Here is a 21,321-nt window from a genome sequence, read left to right on the forward strand (position 1 = left end):
AAATTAAAGCTAATTTCAAAAGAAAAAACACTAATAGATAGATAATATTCTTTTGAGTCGATTTCTAAAAAAGAACAACAATATTATTTAAATTTAAAAATTAATTATTATAATAGACTTTTAAATTAAAATTCTCAAATTGACTATCAAATAGCAAAAATTAAATAAAAATTATTGCATTATAAAATCAAATTTAATAATTTAATCAGAACAAATAAATATTATTATTATATACTATTTAATAAAATTTCAAATAAGTATTACATACATGCATGTTTAATTCATATTAAAAAAATTAGCCATTATCTGATGTTTTCAACTCTATAGCTAATGTGTATATATCTTAATTCTTTTATGGTACAGAGTTTAATCGACAACTTTAAATAAATATATTATTTATTTCAATTACAAATTTATTATTTAATGATTTAAAATACATTAATCATATATAGTTGGGTTTTCAATAAAATCTAAATTTGAGTATACAAGAATGAATATAAAACACTTGAGTAATGATTAAATTAAATTGTGCATTATTTATTTCATATATATGCCTTTGCTTTTGCTTCATTGTATTTAGAAACGATCAAGATCCAGTGATAGACACAAACACTACTTTGAAGACATTGTGGCAGTACAATGTTGATTAATCTGTTTTACAAAAGAAGGCATTTCTCAATTTTATTTATATTTTTGAGAAAAATATAAATTTAAGTATGCTAAATGATAGATACATTAGTTGATGCTGAATTAGTGTAAACAGAATTAGTTAACTTGTGATTAATTTGTTAGTTAATTGGTTATAATTAAACACATATCAATTAGTTTGTTAGTGATTAATTTAGCTTGACAGTTGTAGCTCCTCTGCTATAAGTAGTTAGAGCTAAATTATTATTGCATGACTTTGGAACGTATTTTATCAATATACTTCAGATTCAACCAGAACCTTCCTTCTCTTCTCTACATGTACTCTGCTTATACTCCCTCTTCTTTCTTGAATTCTTTCTATTTCCACTCCCTCTCTTTCTTGAGCCTGGTACCTTTCATGATATCAGAGCTTTTTTTCATTCAGTTCAATGGCAAGTGAAAGTCAGAGATCTGAAAACTCAATGAATCAGTTGAACACAGCTCTAAAATTCACCTCTTCTCCGATTTCAATGAAACTCGACGATAACAACTTCTTGCAGTGGAAAGACCAGGCTAAATCAACTATTGAAGGCCACAATTTGCTTCACCACATTATCGGAGAAGGAATCCCGTTGAGGCTTGATGAATCAGGAAATGTAACACCAGAGTTTGCTGCATGGAAGAGACAAGATGTGCTTCTCAAATCATGGCTTCTTGCTTCAATGACCAAGCCATTCACCACTCGAATGGTAGGATGAATCTATTCATATGAAGTTTGGAAAAGGTTAGAAGATCACTTTTCTTCACAAATTCGAGCAAAAATAATGCAATTGAAATACAGGTTGAGTAGTATTAAGATAGGAAACTTAGTAAATGAGTATGTGTTAGCATTAAAAGGAACAATTGATGTTTTAGCTTCAGTAGGAGAACCAATGCGTGAGAGTGATCATGTAAACACTATTCTGAATGGACTAACCGAAGAGTATAGCTCAGTAATCACCTCAGTAGTGGCAAGACCAGTGAGCATCTCGGTTGGAGAATTAGAGGCTTTGCTATTAACTCGTGAAAGTATGTTGGAGAGGTTTCGAAGACCAGAGTCGTTTATACAAGCAAATGTGGCACAAAGTTTACCAGGTTACTCTCAGAACTTTAACTCAAGAGGTGGCTTCAAAGGAGGTTTCAGAGGAGATTACAGAAGTAAAGGTGGTGGAAGACAGATGAGAGGTGGTAGAAACTTCTATAATAATGGTCAATCTGATGGTGCTGAAGGGGCAAGAATATTCAACAATGAAAGACAGCAGCAGTATAATGGTTCAAGAATGTTCAATGGTGATAGGCCTATTTGCCAAGTGTGTGACAAGCCTGGACACACTGCCAAGACATGCTGATATAGGTATGATCCACCAGAAGGCTCCAGAACTTAATATGAAGGCACAAGCTCACAGACTCTCCAAGCATCACAAGCCAACTTGAGCAATGTATTAGCCACACATGCAACATTACAAGATCAAGGCTGGTTTCCAGACTCAGGTGCTACACACCATATGACCTCAGACCAGCAAAATCTAATTGAAGGAGAGAAGTATGAAGGTGCAGACCAAATGATCATAGGCAACGGATCAGTTTTGCATATCAATCTTGTTGAAAAGTCTTTCTTTAAAACTGATTTGAGCAATAGAAAATTCTTGTTAAGCAAATTACTACATATGCCTGATATCACTAAGAACTTACTTAGTGTATATAAATTCTGTTGTGACAATGATGTTTATTTTGAATTTCATTCTAATGGCTGCTGTGTGAAATTTTAGGAAACTAAAGAGATTGTTATATAGGAAAAAGTTGACAAGAGAATATACAAGTTCCTCAATTTCACTCCATCTTTCACTTCATCAAATAAACCAGTTGCCTTTGCCTCAAATGTGTCCACTGTTGATCAATTTCTCTTGTGGCACAATCGATTAGGTCATCCAACAAATAATGTTGTTTTCTTTGTGCTAAAATCTTGTAATATTGTTGCTTCATTAAATAAAAATTCTTGTGCTTCCTGCTGTATTGTAAAGTCTCATGTACTCTCTTATCCTCCCTTATATACCTTATATACTGCTCCCCTGCAACTCATATACACAGACATTTGGGGCCCTGCCCCTATACCTGACTTAAATGGAAACTATTACTTTGTCATTTTCATTGATGCCTATAGGAAATATACTTGGCTCTACCTCATTAAAACTCGATCTCAAATTAAATAAGTTTTTAATTGTTTCTAATAAATGATTGAGTTGCAATTGAACACAAAAATTAAAATGCTTCAATCTGACAATGCTGCTGAATTTTTGAGCTTGGCTAAAAATTTACAGGTACAAGGTATATTTCTTGTTCTCATGAACATCAGCAAAATGGCAGTGCTGAGAGAAAGCATAGGCATATAGTTGAAAAGGGCTTAGCTATGCTAGCAGGTGCATGCATGCCAATTAAGTACTGGGGAGAGGCCTTCATGACGGCAGTTCACTTAATAAATAGGTTACCAACATCAGTGTTGCAAGACCAGTCACCATTTGAAAAGTTGTTTGAGAAGAAATTTGATTACATAAGCCTTCAGGTCTTTAGCTGTTTGTGTTTTCCACACCTACGACCATACAATAGGCACAAGCTAGAGTTCAAATTAGCACCATGTACTTTTTTGGGTTATAGTGCAGTGCACAAAGGCTACAAGTACCTTACTGCAGAAGGAAAGATAGTGATGTCAAGCAATGTGATCTTTGATGAACATAATTTTCCTTTCAAAAATTTGAAAACTCCCTCAACAACCAAGCCTGATTTGTCTTCTGACATTTACTCAACTCCAACCATTCCAATACTAAATAGGAACATGTCTCAACCCTCACCTAACATTATAGAATCAAGGTCTCCACATCCTGCACTAAGCATCACAGCCACACCCTTTTCCCTGTCCTCACCTGTACCTACTGTACCAAATATTCCAGAGTTCAGATCTCTTTTTTTGTCTATCACAACCACCTCTCCTACCTTACCTTCACCAGTACCTACAGCACCATCAGCCACACCCATTTGAATACCTATCTCAAACTTGGAAATTGTTCTTCCCTTTGATGATGATCACTCATTCATGGCAGCATCAAATCAAAATGTTCACCCACAAAGAGCAAGAGTGGAGTCTTAAAGCCTAGATCCTTTCTAGCTAGCATTGAACCAAGGACTGCCAATGATGCCTTGTTCAAACCTGAGTGGAAAGTTGCAATGGATGATGAATGCGCTGCACTTATGTAAAATCAAACCTGGAAATTGGTTCCTCTCCCTCAGGGGAAAAGAGGCTGTGGGTAGTCGTTGGGTTTTTTGAGTTAAATATAACCCTGATGGAAGTCTTCAAAAATACAAGGCTCGCCTAGTAGCTTAGAGTTTCTCTCAAAGTCCTGGGTGTGATTTCACTGAGACATACAGTCCAGTGGTGAAACCAACTTCAATTCGCATTGTCCTCACCTTAGCACTGTCAAGGAATTGGAGAATCAGGCAACTTGATGTGAATAACGCATTTCTACATGGTGATTTGATCGAAGATGTATATATGAAACAACCAAAGGGCTATGAAATTGGAGGTGGAACTCTAGTGTGCAAACTCACGAAGGCCCTTTATGGTCTGAAACAGGCACCAAGGCCTGGTACTATAAGTTGTCAACAGCTCTCCAGCACCTTGATTTTCTTTCAACAAAATCTGACATCTCTGTCTTCACGAGGTTCAAAAATGGCTCATCACTATTTGTCCTGGTATATGTAGATGATATAATCATCACTGGAGACTCAGATGAAGTAATTTCTCAGGTCATTAAGCAGCTGAATGACAAATTTGCATTGAAAGACATGGGTGAGCTTCACTATTTCCTTGGGATTCAAGCCACCAAGACTGCTAATGGAGGTCTATTACTCTCACAAGAGAAATATACCAAAGATCTGCTCAAGAAAGCTGAAATGGAACAATGTAAGCCCTGTCATACACCCTTACCTTCCTCAGTTCGATTTTCTACTTTTGGAAACTCTCCATTCAAAAATCCTAAGCTCTACAGATCAGTTATGGGAAGTCTACAATACCTTACAGTCACTCGTCCAGAACTAGCATACTCAGTGAACAAAATTTCATAGTTTATGTAAAATCCCTTGGAAGAGCATTGGAGATTAGTAAAAAGAATTTTGAGGTATGTGCAGGGAACAGTTAGCTTTGGTTTACACTTACACAAAACAAAGGTGCAAACCATCAAAGCTTATAGTGATTCTGACTGGGCAGGGGACCCAGATGATAGGAAGTCCACTGGAGGTTTTTGTGTCTTTCTTGGGAGCAATTTGGTTTTGTGGAGTTCAAAGAAGTAGGGTGTTGTTGCCAGGTCTAGTACTGAAGAGGGCGATGGCTGACTTAGTTGCCAAACTAATTTGGATTAAGAACCTTATGGTTGAACTAAGAACAAAACTCTCAACAGCTCTATCAGTCTTATTTGAGTGTTGTGTTGCTTGCTGCTAATCCAATCTTGCATTCTAAGTCAAAACATTTTGAAATGGATCTCCATTTTGTAAGAGACTATGTTACAAAAAGAGTTATTCAAGTAAGTCATGTTCTTGGGACTGTACAACTAGCTAATGTGTTGACAAAACCACTGTCCAGTGGTGCCTTTTTTGAGTTCAGAACAGAACTAATGGTTGAAAGTTTGGAGACATCCACTGATGAAAGCAGGCTCGGTAGAGAGGGTCATAAAGAAGGTCATGATAGATACAATAGCTTTGATGTTGAAGAACAGCCAAACAGCAGAGGTCATGATAGATACATTAGCTGATGCTGAATTAGTGTAAACAGAATTAGTTAGCTTGTGATCAATTTGTTAGTTAGTTGGTTGTAATTAAAGACATGTCAAGTAGTTTGTTAGTGATTAGTTTAGCTTGACAGTTGTAGCTCCTCTGCTATAAGTTGTTAGAGCTAAGCTATTATTGCGTGACTTTAGAACTTACTTTACCAATATACTTCAGATTCAACCAGAACCTTCCTTCTCTTCTCTATACATAGTCTGCTTGTACTCCCTCTTTTTTTTCTTGAATTCTTTCCCTTTCTACTCCCTCTCTTGCTTGAGCCTGGTACCTTTCACTAAATTACTAAATTGCTCTGGTTAAGGTTAATTTGGGATTCGTACATGTATGCAAAATTGCTCTAGTTAATATGTATCATCATCACTATATATAGATGTAATAGGCTATAACTAATTTGGGTTGGTCGAGTGGCTGGTCAGCTCACTCGTTCACTTAAACAAGAAGTGTCGGGGGTTTGAATTCCATCTTGTGCATGCAGTAACTCATTAGCCAGCGGTAGACTCTTAAATAGAACTTATATCGGCGACGAATTAGTCCTTGTCCTGTCGAATTGGAGAATACCATAAACAACCAAAAAAAAAAAAAAAAGATGTAATAGGCTATGGTTTTTTTGGTGACTAAACAGAAAAGAAAGAAAAAAATAGAGACAAAACCAAATTAATTGGATAGGTTCATATCTAAATCTATTAGATGTTGAAGCTCACTCCATGGTTGACTCCAATTCGAGTGAATGTCCATGCCAGAAGCAGCTGCTTCAGCCATTCAATCTGCAATACTATTTGCATTCCTCTAAATTAAAAGAACAGAGACTCTCTAATTCCAATTCATAACCTCCTGTATATGCTTTGCCAAATCCTATTATGGAATATCCTTACCAAGCATTCTTTGGTTTACCAAGAAAAGAGCTTCTAAACAGTCTGTTTCACAAATAACCTCACGAAATCCACTATCCCAAGTAAGAAATAAACCTCTCCATATTGCATATAATTCAGCAAAAAGAACACTGCACACTTCAATTTTTCTAGTGCAACCTTTCAACCAACATCCATCAGAATTGCGAATGATACAACCAAAACCAGCATAGCCAAAAGGAGAAAAACAACTAACATCACAATTCAATTTAACAGAATGAATTGGAGGTAGAACCCAATACAAACAAAGTGAAGGAGGAGACAAAGATTGATGCATAGAAAAAATAGTGTGAAACTCCCTTACTGAACTACGAATCAAACTCACCACTTTACTAGCACTCCAAGAGTCATCTATATTAAATAAGTCATGATTCCGGCTTCTCCAAATCCACCAGATGGTCAAAAAGAAAAGAAAAACATCTTCACTCCTTGCACCTCTGTAAAGCCAATCACATAAATCCGAGTTATCTGAATACAGGCCTAAAAGGTTCCAGATCTCCTTGGCACTAGGGCACTCCCGAAGACAATGAAGAATAGATTCAAAATCATTCTGACATCGATGACAGGTCCTAGATAAAGCTAAGCCACGACCCAAACGAAACTCTGCCGTAGGAATAGCATTATGAAGACTGAGCCAAATCAAGAACTTGTACTTCTCAGGAATATGCAGTCGCCATACCCACAACCAATTATCATGCTCATTCCAGTTAAACTTTCTTTTGGCTAGCCAACTGTACCCACTCCTAGCTGAGTAGAGTCTAGAAGATGCCACACCCCATGACCAACCCAAAGTCTCTCCAGCATTCAAATCTGGATTATAAGCATTCAAACGCTATTTGACATCTTCTGGAATGTTAGAGAAAACATCATGGAGATTCTATTGACCATCTTTCCAAACGTCTCTAATAGTTAAATCAGAGTCAGATATATGTACAAAAGGGACATCTTGAGCAATTGTGCCCTCAATAATCCAATTGTCAAACCAAAAAGATTGATAAAGTGACCCAACGCACCAAGAGAAGGCATCCTTAAGAGCACCAAAAGCCTTTGAGATACTCTTCCAAACTTGAGAAGCGTTGCAAGGGACAGGGCCATCTAAAACTCCCTCATTCCTCAGATACTTCGCCCTCAATAGAGCAACCCAAGACTTGTCCTAACAATGAAAAAGTTGCCAAATCAATTTATCAAGTAAAGATATATTAACACACGCAGGATCTCTAACACCCAAACCACCAAATTTCTTTGGAGTGATCACGGTCCTCCAATTATTAAGAGAAAGACCTTTGCCATCAACTTGACCCTTCCAAAGGAACTGTTTCATTATAGAAGATAATTTATCGCAAACCCAATTTGGAAAAAAAGATACCTGCATATGATAGACAGGAATAGATGCTGCAACAGAATTGATCAGGCAAAGTCTCCCTGCTTTATTTAGAAGCCTTCCTTTCCAGTTAGCTAATGTTTCTCTCACCTTTTCAATCACCGAATGAAAAGAAGCCCTACTAGTACGGGAATGATTAACGTTAACTCCAAAATATCTTCCTAAGTCCAAAGCAAAATATATTGAAGAAACACTAGTAAAAATATCTCTTCTACGAGCAGTCACATTTTTAGAACAAAAAGTTTTAGACTTTTCAAGATTCACTTTCATGCCAGATGCCTTGCAAAAAATGTTAAGAGAATGCATGACCATTTGGACCTGACTCTTTGAAGCCTGATAAAAAAGTAAGAGATCATCTGCAAACATCAAATGAAAAAATTTTGGGCCATCCATAGTGACAGAAACTGATTTTCACACACCCTCGACCACCTTATGAGATATATAGCAAGCAAGTCTTTCCATACAAAGCACAAATAAGTAAGGAGACATTGGATCACCCTATCTAAGCCTCCTTCTAGGAGCAAAACTATCCAATCTATTTCCATTCCACATAATAGAAAGAGATAATGCACGGACACAATTCATAATCAAATTAACATTGATGATAGAAAAACCAAAAGCAATGAGAGTACTCTCCAAAAACCTCCAATCCACCCTATCATAAGCTTTTTCAAGATCAATTTTAAAAGCAAGAGTACCTTTCTTGGATTTTGTGTGCTTCATGAAATTCAAAATTTTTCGGGTCACAATAATATTATCAGGAGCACCACGACCCGAAATAAAACCTCCTTGTAAAGGACTAACAATATCTGGAAGAAAAGGTCGAAGTCGATTAGTCAATACTTTGGTGATAATTTTATAAACAACATTACACAAGTTAATAGGCCTGAAATCCTTCATAAAGGTAGAGTTATCAATTTTAGGAATAAGCACAATCAGAGTTTCAATGATGCTAGGATTTAAGTACTCTCCCAAAAAAGTGCTCTGAACAATTTTCCAAATCTCAGTGTCTACTATCTCCCAATATTCTTTAATAAAATAAGCTTGAAAGCCATCTAGACCAGGAGCCTTAAAAGGGCTCATACTGAATACTGCTGACTTGACTTATGCAAAAGAGACAGGGTTAATTAACCTAGCACAAGCCTCGGTGTTTAGAGTGGGCATCAGAACATCCCCTAAACAATCAACCTCAACTTCTTCTGTTGTACCAAAGAGATTCTTGTAAAAAGAGAAGGCTTTTTCCTGGAGAATATCTGGATCAGTAGACTAAGACCCGTCTCTAACATATAATCCATATACTCTATTATAGTTTTTACACACTAAAATTTGAAGATAAAAGAATTTAGTGTTTCTATCCCATACTTGACCCAATGCTCTTTAAATTTCTAGTACCAAAAAAGTTCCTCTTATAATAAAAGCCGTAATAGGCTATGGTTTGTAACCCTTGACTATATTTCCTCCAATTATAATTCTAAAATAATTATTACTGCCTACTTGCTTAGAATAGCATTTGTTGACATATGTACTAAATGTGAGTAGTAACTGATGACCATCATCGTTGTCTCTTGATGTAATTTTTTTTATCAATATTATTTTATATTAAAATTCTTTTATTTTGATGTATTTTCCTTATCAATATATTCTTAAAAATCTTGGAATTAAAGAAAACGGTATCAACTATCAGTCAAAATTAAAGAAAATTCTTAATTAGAAGAATAATCAAAGTTTCTAATAAAACTGGTATGATATGTTATTACTCTAAGGTTATGCTTTTAGGGAATATCTTTGATGAAAAAGTATCTTCTGAATCTTGGTGGACTAAGTAAAAATATTTTTAATGTATGGCTCAGATTAATTCTATATATAAGTTTTCTATAATTCTACATGTGACTCAATATTTAATCTAATTACAAACTAGTATATTATGGTCCAGTTGGACTGATGATATTATGACTGGTTTTTTTTTTTTAATGTTAATGTTTGGTTTAATAAATTGAGTGAATGTTTGGCCATAAAAAAATTTTAATAATCCAAAAATAATTTATTTGTATTTGGACTTGTTGCATATAAATTTATATTTGGCCTTTATTTTTATTTTATAACAAAAGATATATTATTAATATTTTATATATTTAGTTAACAAAGCATATATATTTTTGTCATTCAACGTTGTGTGGTTAGTAAAAACATGTATATGAATTTGATGTCAAACAGAATAAACACACAATATATTTTTTATCAAAATATCTTATAATTATAAACAAAATAAAATATAACACAAATTATTGATGAAATGAAGAAGGTATTTTCTTTGTTTTTAAAAAATAATAAAAAAATTAGATTTTTTATTTAAATAAATTAAATATATTCAATAATTACTAAAATAAATAATTTTAAAAATTATTACGAAAATACATCAGCTTCTTATATCTCGTTTACTGTAAATGAGATATGTGCATTTTTTCAATTTTCATATATCTCGTTTACATGTAAATGAGATATATGTATTTGTAAATATAAAAATATATTTTTTAAAAATAATAAAAAATATTAATAATTTAAATTAGACTAAACTCTTAAAAACAGAACATTTCAAATAATAGGGAACATGGACGATTTTATATAATAGAAAAGATGGACGTTTTAAAAATAAAATACTATCAACACGATTAAATTACGATTATTAAAATACCATTATTAATAATTAGTACTTAAAAAGGTTTGTGTGAAGCATGAAGTTAGTGCACGCTAAATAAAACAGAAAAAAATGATAAGGGAATTGAAACGGTTATCTCCCACTCTTCTTCTGTTTTAGTTATTCCCATCAACTTCTCCTAACAATTGGCAAACAGTTATTTCTCATTCTTCCTCCGTTTTATTTATCTCCCTGACACACAATTGGCACATGGTTATCTCCCACTCTTTCTCTCTTTTATTTACGGTTATCTCACACTTTTTTTTGTATTTTATTTATCTCCATCAACCTCTCTTAACAATGGACAAACGGTTATCTCTCATGGGCACAATTATTATATTTATTCTCATCTTAGAACTTGAACACGTACGAGTTTTTTTATTTTTTAAATTTGATCTATAATTTAATCTAAAATTTTTTATGTACTCTTTTTGAATACTAATTGATAAAATATATATATATTAATCTCTTTTACAACCTTTTTAATTTATTTAAAATAAAAAATCCCAAAAAAATTAGTCAAACGAAGAACCAATGAGAATTGTGGAGCATTCAGAGTTTCTGATTATAACTGAAAACTCTCCAAATCATCATCTAGCATCCAACCATACTGTTTAAAATCTAAGTCCTACCAAAAATAAATATTAAAATAATTTCATATGTTGATAATAATAATAATAATAGTAATTAATTAATTATAATATTTAGAAAAAAAACTTATTTTTATATTATTATTATTATTTTAATAAAAAATATGTAATTTTTGTAAGACCTAGAATTTTTAGAAAATATTATTATAAGTTAATTTTAATTTATTAATTCATTAAATTCGTTATTTTTAAAAATTATTGTATTAAAGTAATTAAATTAAGTTTTGGTAATTAAATCAGAAATTTCACTTAATCTTATAATATTGAGTAATTTTCTATATTTAAATTATAAAGTTGGTAGTTATGAAATAATAAGAATTTTATATGATTCGATTTTAGATGAATTGTATTTATATTATTTAATACTTTAAGTTAAAGATAAAGAAAATTAATTATATTACCACGTATTTTTAATTAGATTAATTTATTGAGAATCAATTAGTATTTTTTATACCACAAATAATATTTTAAAGTAATTTTAGAAATTAAATTAGTTTTTCAAATATTAATATTTTATGCTCAAATTCTATTAAAATTACCAAACTAATGAAACTATCCCTATACCTAATTTTTACCAAAACCCTAAATCCACATAATGTCACTCTAATCCTAATTTCCCCAAAATCCTCAGCCGCCACAGTTTTTCCTTCAGTAAACAAAACACATTAGAAATGAAAAGAGAAAGAAGGAAAGAGAGATGGGGGACCGAAGGAAGAGAAGAAAGGGAGAAGGTAGAAGAGAGGGAGATCTGAGAGAGCGAGCACAGAGTTGAGGGAGCAGAGAAGCCGTTCGCCACTGCTAGACCGCCGTCGCCAGCGATTCGCCAGCGCTGAAGCTCGTCACTTCGGCGCCGCCGCCGCACTGGGGTGCTGCTGTCGAAGCCACTCCTGCCGCCGCTGTTACTAGGGTTTGTCGTCGTCAAGCCCCGTGTTGCTGCCGCTAGAGGAGTTTCGTGCGTCGCCGCCGCCATCCCCACTGGTGTGATCGGAGCCGCCGTCGCTGGTTGGTCGGAGCCACCGTCGCTGGCGAGAGAGAGAGAGGCTAGCCAGTTCTGCTTCTGGTTTCTAAAATCTGACAAGAACTCCACTGCCACTGCTGGAGTTGCTGTTGCTGTCGCTCTGGCTTCATTTTGAACCATTAGAACTGCTACTGTTTTGGTAAGCCTTACCTTGTTTCTAATTCCTCCTTGTTCTACCAATTCATTTCTATCTTGAAGCTTGTTGCTGAAACTATTTGTATTGAACAAAGTGATTATAGTAAGTTACGTTGCCGTTGTTGTTACTAGAGGTGAACCGGCGTCGCGTTCTTGCTGCTTTGAGCCACCAGTGCCGCTGCTGCTACTCTCAAATTCTACTTTTGTTTCTTAGGGTTTGTTATCTCAGCCCCCTTGAAGTTACCATTGGTTCTGTCCTTGCCGGTGAGGGTCACCGGAGCTGCTGCAATTCCAGTCTTTTGTTCCTCTGCTAAGGTTATTTTGTCGTGCCTTGTCTTGCTATAATGTTTCATTAATTAACTCTGTCCTGCTTTACATAAATGTTCCTTTGTATCTTTACTCAGTCTTAAACCACAGTAGATTATTAGATTCACCGCTGTTGCCGTTTTGTAGCTGCCTCGCGGTATTGTTCCATCATTGCTGTTGCTGGAAGAAGCAGTCGAAGTGGCTGCCATGAATTAAAAGGAAAGGGAGTTGTTACAATAGGTTTATGCGAACTTGGCTAATCGAGGTAGGGGATTGTTTTAAAGTTAAAATATTTTGGGATTGAATACTTGATGAGTTTAGTGGATTAATGCAAATGAATTAATTTCTATGTTTAAAATGATTTTCTGCTGTGATTAGAGTTGTTGTGGTTATTGCGTAAGCGGTTTGGAGCTGAGGCTGCAGCTGCCACTGATTGCGGGCCGAAAAGAAAGAGTCTCTTAATGCGTTTGGTTTATGAGTTTCGATTATTCGAGGTAGGGGTTTTCTTAAAATCTATTTTACATTAGAGTTGTGATAAATAGATATTGATGCGAAAAGATATACTTTTGTGATTATATTTGTCTTGTAGATGTGATGGTTTGTTGGACTGGATTATTGGGTGCTTGATTGCGTGAGTGGTGTATAGTTGTTGGTAAAAATTGGTTTGAAATGTTATTTACTTGATTATTATGAAAGGTGGGTTTTTTTGGTTTTGGAGTTTACTTGGTAATATAAATGAATCGATTTTGGAAATAATTTGAGAAATGAAAATAAATTGATTCTGGGAGCGGTTTGATTTTGAGTTGGTTTGATTTTATGAATGATTTAATATTTGAGCTGATTCGATTTTAAAAAGAATTTTATTGTTAGAATTGGTTGATTTGAAAATAACTTGACATTGGAACTGGTTCAATTCTGGAAAATGTTTGAGATTTGGAAATGGTTGAGAAAAGATTTGAGAAATGTTTGGATGGGACCCAAAAAGGGTGACAGTGTCCGAGTTTTAGAGGAGATGCTGCCGAAATTTTATAAAATTGAAAGTTTTATTTAAAGTAATTAATTAAAAAGATTTGTTTTTAAGCATTATACGTTTTAAGATTGATTTGTCTATCAAAGAAAGAATTTTGTTTTGGAATTGAGATTGTTAACGAACAAAATGAAAAAGAGGATGATGAGGATTTTACTTGAAATATGGCTTTGAAATGAACTTGGAAATGAGATTTGGATTGATGAATGATTATGATGTTGAGAATGTTGAGATGTGAACTTTGAATTATTCACATGGCTTATGAATTTGAAATATCTGAGATACGAGGTTCCCTGGATTAGGTGCCGTGGCTTGCCACCACGTGTACCAGGTTGAAAACTCAATACTCTGTTAACCCTACGACGTAAGTGTGTGACCGGGCACTATATAAATTCCCAGGAATGTTACCCCCATTGAGTAATATTGATTATTTGAGAAAAAGCTATGCATAGACTCTTGGGGATGCACGTCGGGAGACAGTCTAAGTTCAATTCAGACTTGTCGGGTTGGATGGATAACCGACAGATGAGCCTCATCAGCCATAGGACAGGTATGCCTAATTGCTAAACTGTTCGTAACTGCTACTTGAACTATTTGCTGTAACGGCTGCCTACTTGTGCTTTTCTTGTCTGCCTTGCCTGTGTTTGTCCTGGCGTGCTACATTTGAGATTGAACTTTGGTGCTGAATTAATGATTATGTTGTTTGATTGTGTGGTTGGTTTCTGATTGAGATTTTCTTATAAGAAAGGAAAGGTTTTGGATTTCTGAAAGATTAAACATTGTTTCTTTGAAAAGGTTTTGAACGATTACCTATTGGTTTTTTAAAAGATTTATAAGGCAATGATAATCACTGAGCTTGAAAACAGTTTTCCTATTATATATCTTCTTATGACAACTTTGAAACTCCATGGTGAGACCGTGTGGTTAGGTTCTCACCCCCTACAGCTTTACTTTTCAGGAACCGAATGAAGAAGCACAAAGAAGAGTTATACCGCATTTGGTTTATATGTTGTATTAATTAGATTATTTTCTTCCTTCGTCTTGGTTATTAAATTTTGTAAGAGGGATATGAGTTGTATGTTATATATATATATATATATATATATATATATATATATATATATATATATATATATATATATATATATATATATATATATAATGTAAGAAGTCTTGTATATAAATCTATGCCTGCTTGTTTATTTTAGATGAAGTATGTATTTCCGGTTTATAAAGTGATTAGCGATACGGTGTTGAGTCACAGGCTCCTATTTTAATATTTAGTATATAAAGTAGTCGTAATACTTCTTGCTATTAGAGTAGCGCAGCCGGAAGCGTGACTTCTGATAGTGAGGGTGTTACAATTTTTCATGTGTCCAGGTTGCTAATAGGCACCTGGGCGCAAGTTAGCATGTTCTTTTTTTTTTTCTGGTCATGGCCAAATAGGCCCGAGTCGAGTATAACCCACCCAATCTACAACTCGAAAAAAATGCCAACGTAATCTTCTTCCTCGCAGTGCCGTCTTCCTCATCTCCGATGTCAACATTTTCATCTCCAGCATCCATTTTCTTTGGTTTCTTCACCTCAGCCGGAGCCACCTCAACTTTCTCACTAGTAGCTAATTTCTGTCTATTTGATCATAGTAACAAATTAGTATATATGACAAAAAAATGATTATAATGCTATATAAAATAAGCATAACCCATTCAAGGATTTAACAGATAAATGCACAAAAAATAAGAGTTTTACCCTATTGGATTTATTGGATGCGCCATTGTTGTTGTTCAAGTTGCCAAGGAATGCCTGCTGCTTAATTTTGCACAATATCTTCTTCCAGTTGGTCACCAATCGATCAAGTTTTCAAAGGGTCTCAGTGTCAATAGCCTCAATATCAATATCAAACTCATTCTCATTTTCATTCTGCTTCAGATTCCCGCCATTCCTCTTCCTTATGATCTATACCACCTGCTTCAGATCTCCCTCTGCACACGCTCTGCTCCATTGTGCAGTGTCATCATCCAACCCAGGCTGCTCCATCACTCTAACCTAATTTAACTCTATATTCAAATTTGACCCACGTATTAATAGAAGTTTATTTGTGAATTTTTTATTATTTGTGAACCGACCCCCATATTTTTCATTAATTGTCTTTGTTATCTGGTTCTTCATAGTCCAGAAAATACTTTTTCCACCGAAAAAAGCTCCATGCTTTTATCATGTTCTTGAATTCACTTCTCTCACCCTTAATGTTCATAGACGTTCATTTCTCATAAAAGAATTTACTACAATTATTACGTCATTTATCTTAAGGAAAAGTACAGGAAAACAATATACATAATGAACAACATGAATAATAATTTAAAAAAGAAGATAAATTTAAAATTTAAAATTAAATTTTTAAATAATTAAATAATTATTATCAAATTTTAAAATTTAAAAATATTAGGATTAATACCTAAACCACTACGTACAGTTACACATTCACATATTATACGTTTTGCATTCACCACTTCCTCAATCGCGTCGGTCTCTCCCGCAACTGCAGGTTCTCTTCCATTCCGAATAGTGATGCCGTTTTGCACTCCTCACCGACGTCGATCTCTTTAACCTCGGCCGACTGTAACTGTTTCTCGCTCGCATTTGTTTTCGGCACGTACCACTTCTTTGAGCTCGAACCTACACCTACACTAGAACCCGATGATGAAGATCCTTGTGCTGTTGTTGTTCTCATTGCCTACATCGTTTCACATCCCATTATGTTATGTTTTTAGCATGTGCACCATATAATTATTTACTTGATCCAAGGCTTTTAAGAAAGTGTCATTCTTTCCATCCGGGACTCCGATGAGTTCTGTCTCTTCGTTTGTCACTTTATTGAGTTCAAGTTTTATATTTTAAGATGATTATGTTGGTAGATATATAGATAGTTAATTTGATTCTTATGTGGATGGTTATTTGGTTTGATTGGGTTTAGTTATATACAATTAAAAGATGCTAGATGTTCAATTCACTAAGTATGCTGATGATTATTTTTATCCTTAAGTGGATGGTTATTTTCACTGGAGGTAAGCAACGCAGGTGTCAATGCGTGGCAAGCCAAGTAGCAACGACGAGGAAGAGCCTGTGGGAGCTGTTTGTTTCCAGTCTGGAGGAGAGTAACACCGATGAGGGTCCTTGTTAAAATTTTTAAATGGTTAAAATTTTTGAATTATTGAATGAGATTTTTTGGTTGGGTAATTTAGGTGGAATGTTTTTATTTTAACTTTATTGGGCCAAATTTTTAACCAATTGTTCATGTTGTTCAGATTTTTTGTTGTCTACCTAAAAAAACCGTTATCTTAATTAATATGTCGTTTCTTTTGAAATACTTGACTATTTGTACGAGCAAAATCTATTACAAAAGAAAAAAAAAACACAACTACAAACAAATGACAATTTTTAGAGAAATTTAGAGAATCAACTTTATATGCAATCAAACAACCAACATTTTAAAAAGAAAAGTCTGATTTTAAAATTTTTATAAACTAGTTTTTCACTAAAAAAAAAAAAAACAGGTGCTTTCTCAAACCCCCCTTCACCTCTCTTCGCTTCTTCTTTTTGGAATTGCCTTTAGAAGTTCTTGTACAATAAATTTTAGATATTTCTTTTTGTTATGTTTCAGATATTTTTTATTGTTAAGTTTTAAATATTCTTTTTACAATAATTTTGAATATTTCTTTTCAGTTAGTTTTAAATGTTTTTTTTGTTATATTTTGGATATTTCTTTTCTTTTAGTTTTGGATGTTTCTTTTTTTAAAATCAAGAAACATCCAAAAAAAAAATAACAATCATCAACATCTAAAAACTCTAAAAATTTAAAACAACATATAAAACCATAAACAAAATGACATCCGCAACGTATTCCTTCGCGACGTGCTCAAAGTTCTTTTGCCGATGGTTATGTGTGAAGGAAAATGAGCACGACAAAGAGGTTGATCACGTCAGAGAGAGGCGCATGGAAGAGGGGCAACGACGCAGCAGAGAGAAGCATATGTACAATCACTACTAGAAAATAGTATATTATAGACATATTTTTAATATAGAATTTTGCTGTCAAAAATACCAATGCATTTTCGACAAATTTTTTGTCAATAAAAAAGTTGAAAATTTTCTAAAAAATTTACCGACAGATTATAATATCTGTCGATAAAATTGAAATTTTGATTTCATACTTTTTCTAACGAAAAACCTGTCTGTAATTAGCAAGGTTTTGAGAACCAGACCGGTCATTGAACCGTTCTAGTCACTGGTTTATTGGTTCAACCGGTCCAACCGTGATTTAACAAAAAAAACTATTATAGAATAAAATAATAAATAAATTATAAATAAACATCCTAAAATATAATTATAATCTAATATGAATATTAAAATATCTTCCAAATTTAAAACACTCGATGAAATGTCATCAACTAAAGACATATGATCTTATTAAAATATAAATACTTTAGTGAATAAACAGACAAGCAACTTCACCACAGTCAACAAGAGGTAAAAAAAAAGAGAAAACAGAGAGACAATCAACAAATATCACACATTCATATGTACAATAATTGACAAGTAGTTGTAGGTACTACATAAACAAATTGAAAGCTTGTTGAAAATGACATTACCAAAACTACAATGCCAAGTCTGTAATATCCCAATTTAAAAACACGAGAAAGTACTTAAGAAAATTTCCAATTATAATTGTTACCAAATATTTATGACCTTTATATATGGTTGGATTTTAATGAAAAAGCATCTTATGTGCAATACAATATAGAGATCATATTCAATGATTTCATTTACTAGAAGCTCATTAAAAAAACAAATAAAAATACTTGATTCTTTTGGCAACCAAATGATTGGAAAGGACTATAGTAATAAAAAAATTCTAAATAAATTGTTGCAATTCGCCTCAGGAGTGCATTTGCCAATGCAAGGGCTTTTGGACTTCCTTCTACTATAAGGATGTGTTTGTTTATAGGCACGGAATATTGAGACAAGAACACAGAAATATAAAATTGTGTTTAATAGATGAAACATTGATATAGATATTATGTCCAGAGACACTAAATTAGTGTATTTTGTGTCCATCTTGATAAGAACGACACTAACACACTAACAAGAGACATAACTTATTTTTTATTTTTTCTTTTACTATTCTTGTTAATTTTTTATAATTATATTTATTATTATTATATTTTTCTTCCCATTTTTTTAATAAAAAAAAAGAATAAATTGGACTTTCATAATTTATTCTAGGTTACCATAAAATAAAATTAAATAACACTAATTTTTGTGTCTCTATCCTTTGTTTCTTATTCTGAGTGTCTTGTTTTGTCCTATTCTCAAAACCAAACACATCCTAAGGGACGGAGCCTAGCATACATTCAACAAATATGACAAGTTAATAAATGAGACATGTGTAACACCCTCATTATCAAAATGTCACGCTTCCGGCTGTGCTACTCTGATAACAAGAAGTATTACGACGATTTCATATACTTAATAATAAAATAAGAGCCTTTGACTCGAAATCGTATCACTGTTCTTTTTGAAAAGCGGAAAAAGAATACTTTTTAAATAAAACAAAACAAGCATATACATGTACAAAACTTCTTACTCAAGTAACTTATACATATTATATACATACAAATCATTTATTCCTATTCCTCTTACATAATATAATATTGATGGCGAGGGATAAATAAATAAAAGCTAAACAGCATTATCGACTAAGCGAAACGCAATACAACCCTTCATGAGCTTTTTCATCTGTCTCCTGAAAAGATAAAGCTGTAGGGGGTGAGAACCTACCCCCACGGTCTCACCATAGAGTTCATAATTGTCATAATAAGATATTTAAAGAGTAATCTATTTTTAAACTCAGTGATTATTGTTCGTCCTTTGAATATTTTAAAACCAACAACTAGTCATCCAAAAACCCTTTTCGAAAATCAATATTTAAATATCCAGAAATCCAAAACCTTTCTTTTCATATAAGAAAATCTTAATCAAAAATCAACCACGCAATCAATCAACACAATAATCAATTCAGCACCAAAGCTCATTCTCAAAAGTAGCACACCAGGACAAACACAGGCAAAACAGACAAGAAAAGCACATGTTTAGGTAGCAGTTACAGCAAATAGTTTAGGTAGCAGTCAATAACAGTTTAACAATTAGGCAAACCAAAATAAATTCAAACCCAAGCAAAGCATACAAACGCATATGATGCATGCCTGTCCTATGGCTAATGAGCTCATCTGTCGGTTATACAACCAACTCGAAAAGTCCGGTTTGCTAAACTTTTGGACTGTCCCCCTGATGCGCATCCCCATGAGTCTATGCATAATTTTTTCTCATATATATATATATATCAAATCGCTCAATGGGGGTACCATTTCCGGGAATTTATAAGTGCCCGGTCACCCTTACATCGTAGGATCAACAGAGTATCGAGTCTCAACCTGGAACAAGTGGTGGCAAGCCACTGCGTCTACCCAGGGAAACTAGTGTCTCAGATAATTCAAATAAATAAGCCATATGAATATTTCAATCATAATTTATCAATATCCACATCATTCTCAATATTATCATCATTCATCAGTTCATATCTCATTTTCAAATTCATTCAAAAATCATACTTTAAAATCAATTCTCATCATCCTTCATTCAAACTCAATCATCATCATCCATCCTCCTATTCCGATCATCAACAACCCCAACTCAAAACATAATTCATTCTTTTCTAAATTAATCAAAATTTAAAACTTATAATCTTTAAAACCAAATCTTTTTAAATAATTATTCCAAACGAAACTTTTAATTTTTATAAAATTTCGGTAGCATTTCCTCTAAAACTCGGATACTGTCACCCTCTTCGGGTCCCATCCAAACATTCCTCAACCATCCTCAATCATTTTTAAATCTCAATCATTTTCCAAAATTCAACCAATTCTAATAACAAATTATTTTCAAATAGAACCAATTTCAATAATAATTCCTTTTTAAAATCAACCAGCTCCAATATTAAATTATTTATAAAATCAAACCAATTCAAAACCAAACCGCTTCTAAAATTAAATTATTTTCAATGCCGATCTAGTTTCACTATCAATTTCTCATCCACAACCACGCACCACTCAAGCAGTCAGTAATTCAATGCAGCGAACAATCACATCCATAAGTCAAACATAATCACAGAAATACATTTTTCACGTCTATATCTATTTATAATAACTCTGTAATATAAAATAGATTTTAATAAAAACCCTTACCTCGATTGTCGGAACTCGAAACTCTAAAATGCGTCACAAACTTGTTTTCTCTCGGCCCGCAACGGCAGCAGCCGCAATCACAGCTTCAAAGCACTTTCAAAGCAACCACAAAAACTCTAATCGCAACATATAATAACCAAAAATTCAATCTTATAGCAATTAACGCCGCAAAACCTCATCGAAAGATAACAGAATAGTGACTAAAGGGCTCTTTAAAACGAAAATGCTTATCGCAACAAAGGAAGAATGACTAAATCGAGTAGCGGCAGGTCCGGTGGTGGTTCCGACGGCCACAGAACTACTCCCGGCGGCCAGAATAATTGCAAAATAGTCTTCTCCTCCTCTGGCAGTGACTCCTGCAGCAGACACCTCTCCGTTCTCTTTTCACTATGCGTTTCCCCTCC

At 33.7% G+C, this 21,321-nt stretch overlaps 1 protein-coding gene across 1 annotated transcript; it reads left to right on the forward strand.

The window, feature by feature from the left end:
* The first annotated feature begins 1,451 nt into the window (after nucleotides 1–1,451).
* LOC140180525 (uncharacterized) lies at nucleotides 1,452–2,015 on the forward strand. The gene has a single exon (XM_072221745.1). The coding sequence runs from the start codon at nucleotides 1,452–1,454 to the stop codon at nucleotides 2,013–2,015; it is 564 nt and encodes a 187-aa protein (XP_072077846.1).
* The last annotated feature ends 19,306 nt before the right edge of the window (nucleotides 2,016–21,321 follow it).

The sequence above is a fragment of the Arachis hypogaea genome, chromosome 17, assembly GCF_003086295.3.
Source record: "Arachis hypogaea cultivar Tifrunner chromosome 17, arahy.Tifrunner.gnm2.J5K5, whole genome shotgun sequence".
Taxonomy (NCBI): Eukaryota; Viridiplantae; Streptophyta; class Magnoliopsida; order Fabales; family Fabaceae; genus Arachis; species Arachis hypogaea.